Raw genomic sequence first — 3,717 nt, 5'->3', positions numbered from 1 at the left:
TGGAGTCTTATCGTTCCCCTGCGCTGCCCTCTGCACCCTGCACCTGCATCCTGTCTGCACGTCGACTAGAATAGCCGTCACTATAAGGACATGGTGTAAAAAGCAAACAACCACCATTCTTGAGCGCGCAGCTGGATGACCCGAGGTCTTGAGAGAAATGAAATGCCATCCCGCGGACAGCAGTAGAATCTGGCGACCCCAACAATAAAGCAATGTGTTCTCCATCTTCCCATGATCCCTCAATCCTCTGTCCCATCAAGTCTATCGCAACCACAAGGTGTTAGCCAGGACCCATCGTCCTGTTATCGCAAGCGCCCGGGTGAAAACGGCAAAGACAACATGGCGGCACCACCATCACCACCATCGACGAAGCCCATGATGGGAGGCGGAATCGCCATCTTTCCTCTCGAGAAGCAGACACAGATTTCTGTGGTCGCGGTTTCCATCGCTTTTATTGTCCTGCCGACGACAATGGTCATCCTGCGCCTCATTTCTAAACGTTTGACGCACAGAGGCGTGGATGCTAGCGATTACTGCATCGTCGCCGCATGTGTAATCTCCCCCGCCTGGATTTTCACATCTGATCAACTGAAAAACAAAAGCGGTGTACAGATGCTGATATGATGTTTCTTTGTCCAGTTTTTTTCCAACTCTCTTCAGGCCATCTCTATCGTCAGCGTCGTACAGTGTGGCGTCGGCTTACACAACTTTGAGATCATACCAAAGTTCGGATATGGGCCCATCGTCAAATTCCTCAAGGTCCGTGTTGTCTCTCTTCTATTCTTGATACGATCTCTCTATTTTCATAATTTGCCCAGCGGGCGTATGATGTCCACCGCTGACGAGATCTGCTCTGGGCATTTGAGCTAAAATGTCGCCTCCTTCAACACAGGTCCTTGTTGCCCAACAGCTTCTCTGGGCCATCAGCCTCAGCCTCTGCAAGATCGCCATCCTGTTATTGTACGCCAGAATATTTACCACGCGCGGCATGGTACTGTTCACGAGGACGGTGGCTGGCTTCATCATGATGTGGACCGTCGTAGTCATCTCGATCGCCTTCTTCATCTGCCGCCCGCTGTCGGATCACTGGTCGCTCGACCTCAAAAACAGAAGCTGCGGTAACCAAACTGCGGCTGACAGTACCATGGGGTTTTTGAACATAATTACCGACGTGGCCGTCCTCCTTATGCCCGTTTCGCGTTTGTGGCGGCTGCGTATTGAAATTTACAAGAAGATGGCCCTCGTTGTGGCTTTCTCTCTAGGAATACTGTGAGTTGTCCGACGTTGGACTCGGTGGTTTTAGAGCCGCGGCTAATCGTGATGTTGCGACAACAGCACATGCATCGCATCGGCTTTACGGCTATACTACCTTGCCAAACTGGAATACTTCGACGTGACTTTCAACATCCCGAACGCCCTCATCTTCAGCGCCCTCGAGCCCGGCGTCGGCATTACGCTCGCGTGCATCCCGTTTCTCCGTCCTCTGCTAGATCGCTCACGGTATTCGTCGAACGGTACGGCGGGCTACTGCAGCTCTAATGGGAATTCGAAGAGATTAGCGAGTGATGGGCGCCAAAGCAACGGCTTTGTTCTTGTCGAAGAGAACTCAGTTCAACTCCAGCTGCAATAGTTTGAGCACGGCGACAACATGTCTTTTCCAAGCAAATTCGGCAGAAAAAGCAGCGAACGAGACAGTTGTTAGAATAATGGCGTAAATGATAAAAATCTATACGTAATATATTATCAGGCAATAAGGGCGATATACGAAATAATGGGAACAGTGTCACCTAGATAAGAACCGTAGCGATGATTTGCGAACGTCTGGAAAACATGAATATGTAGCAGAAGTTAAGAGCGCCGTTGTTTCAATCAATAGTGGCGAGCAGCTGTTGTCACAATTTCCTGCGACTCGATGAACCTCTTGGAGATCACGGTCGTGGACTCTTGCTAACGCTATGACAACGAAGACTGCACCAGTGATCTGAGAAGGGTCTGGGTTGAGGACGATGGGACTTCCACGAACCGTCATGGGAGCATAACAATTTTACTGAGTTCCGGCCTTTGTTTCAACCGTCACATAACTGGCTACATACTCTGATGAAGGGTCGTGGTTAGTTTGACCGTTAAAGTGGTTGTTGTTGCCTGGGTCCGCTGAGGGCCACTGGTTATTAGTTTTGGCACCAGGCGAGCTATTGGTGTCGAAGCCACACAATGCGGGGATTAGTTGTGATGATGTTGAACTGGCACTCGCTCAGGATCGAGGTCGTAGTGTACCGTAGCTGTCTCCAGACGCAAGGCGACGGCACCGGAACAGAATGCTAGCCCACCACAGGTACGTAAGACGGCGTTGCCACCACCACTGCGGTAGCCGGACTCGCCGCTATCGTGCCTGAGGGCTGAGTGAAGACAAAGGTTGAAGGATGACAGGCGAATTACATGACATACTCGACGCTAAGGTCCATTGAAGAATAACAAAGTACTTTTCGACGTGGCGGACGCAGAGTTGGTGCTGCCAGTCTCTTAGGACGTCGTTTGCTCCCTGGGTTTATCCTCGCAAGTGACTGGGCTTCTTTGACCAGGTTCAGAACCGTCAAGGATCGAGGCAAGAGCTCTGAAATCTGCGCAACTGAAACCAGCCACTTCCACAATCGCTCAATACTATCTCCTGAAGGTGTGAGCTCTTGTCGGTCGTCAAACGAGACCTCCAAGCCACTTAACCGCGCTAGGGACAAAGGACCACGCGTTACAACTTGTTTGCATGTCCGACACTTCATGAATGGCTGTTCGCGCGCTCCACCAGCGGAAGTAAACCAGCAGTCACCCGAAAAAAGGCTCGGCGGAGGCCAGCAGAGGCGATCGCAGATTGCCAGCGACAGACTGGTCCCAGATCATAATCAAGGGGTCCACGCTCCAGAGAATTGTAGCAAAACTGCGGTCAAAGACTAGGACGCAATTCCGCATCCTGGGCAGTGTCCCAAATGCAGAAGGAAATGACAAGTTCACCTACTGATTAGGCCAGCCACAAAGCAAACTTCTCCACTTGCAAGCTTACCCGCGGCGAATCAACTGTTGATTGGAGCGGATGCGTCCTTTTGGAGTGGAGAAGGCGACAAGTGGGTTATGTATGCACCCTTGATGTTTGTTGTTGACTGTTGGACAAATGGACCAGGTGTGGCAATCGCAGCTTCATAGCAACACTGCCCCAGGAAAGGTAGCCCATGTCGAGGGGCAGCTGGCCCCGAGGGTTTGGGTAACGAGTGCCAACTTGGCGCCTCAGCGAGCCCACTCTGTCATGGATCAGGTTGGTCTGGCTACGCGGCGCAGAAGACAGTTGCGCCACGTCTTAATCTGGAAGTCACCGGCAAACTATGGCTTGACAAGTCACCGGAGCTGTTTTAATTGCGCGCGGATAATGACGACCTTGCACAAGCATGGGTCGCAATCAGCTTGGGGCGCTCCACCAACGGGATTCAGCTAGTAGTTCCTAGAAATTCGGCTGGATATACTATGGTGTGAACCAGCAGTGGCGATTAAAGATTATTCATACCAGATCACAACCAGTGGGGACACACCTCAGGAATTGCAGACAAGGTACGATCCAACATTAGCGTCCTGTAGCAACATGAAAGATCACCCACCAGCCACGGACCACATTCTCCGCATCCTAGCGAGTGTCCAAAATGTGGCAGGGGAATGACAACTTCACGTATGGATTGA

The 3,717-nt window shown here is 51.4% G+C and overlaps 2 protein-coding genes across 2 annotated transcripts; both read left to right on the top strand.

The window, feature by feature from the left end:
* Positions 1–231: 231 nt before the first annotated feature.
* On the top strand, positions 232–1,878 carry CDEST_15526 (uncharacterized protein; the record flags this gene model as incomplete). Its single annotated transcript, XM_062931682.1, has 4 exons — positions 232–552; positions 640–759; positions 893–1,269; positions 1,336–1,878. 4 exons carry the CDS (start codon positions 232–234, stop codon positions 1,628–1,630), a joined length of 1,113 nt encoding a protein of 370 aa, XP_062787733.1. The 3' UTR covers positions 1,631–1,878.
* Positions 1,879–3,292: 1,414 nt separating this feature from the next.
* CDEST_15525 (uncharacterized protein) lies at positions 3,293–3,478 on the top strand (the record flags this gene model as incomplete). The annotated part of the gene is made up of 1 exon (XM_062931681.1): positions 3,293–3,478. One exon carries the CDS (start codon positions 3,293–3,295, stop codon positions 3,476–3,478), a length of 186 nt encoding a protein of 61 aa, XP_062787732.1.
* Between the last annotated feature and the right edge of the window lie 239 nt (positions 3,479–3,717).

This window comes from Colletotrichum destructivum, chromosome 12 (assembly GCF_034447905.1).
Source record: "Colletotrichum destructivum chromosome 12, complete sequence".
Taxonomy (NCBI): Eukaryota; Fungi; Ascomycota; class Sordariomycetes; order Glomerellales; family Glomerellaceae; genus Colletotrichum; species Colletotrichum destructivum.
Note: the sequence above shows the minus strand (reverse complement) of the source record. Positions and strands in the feature narration are given on the sequence as shown.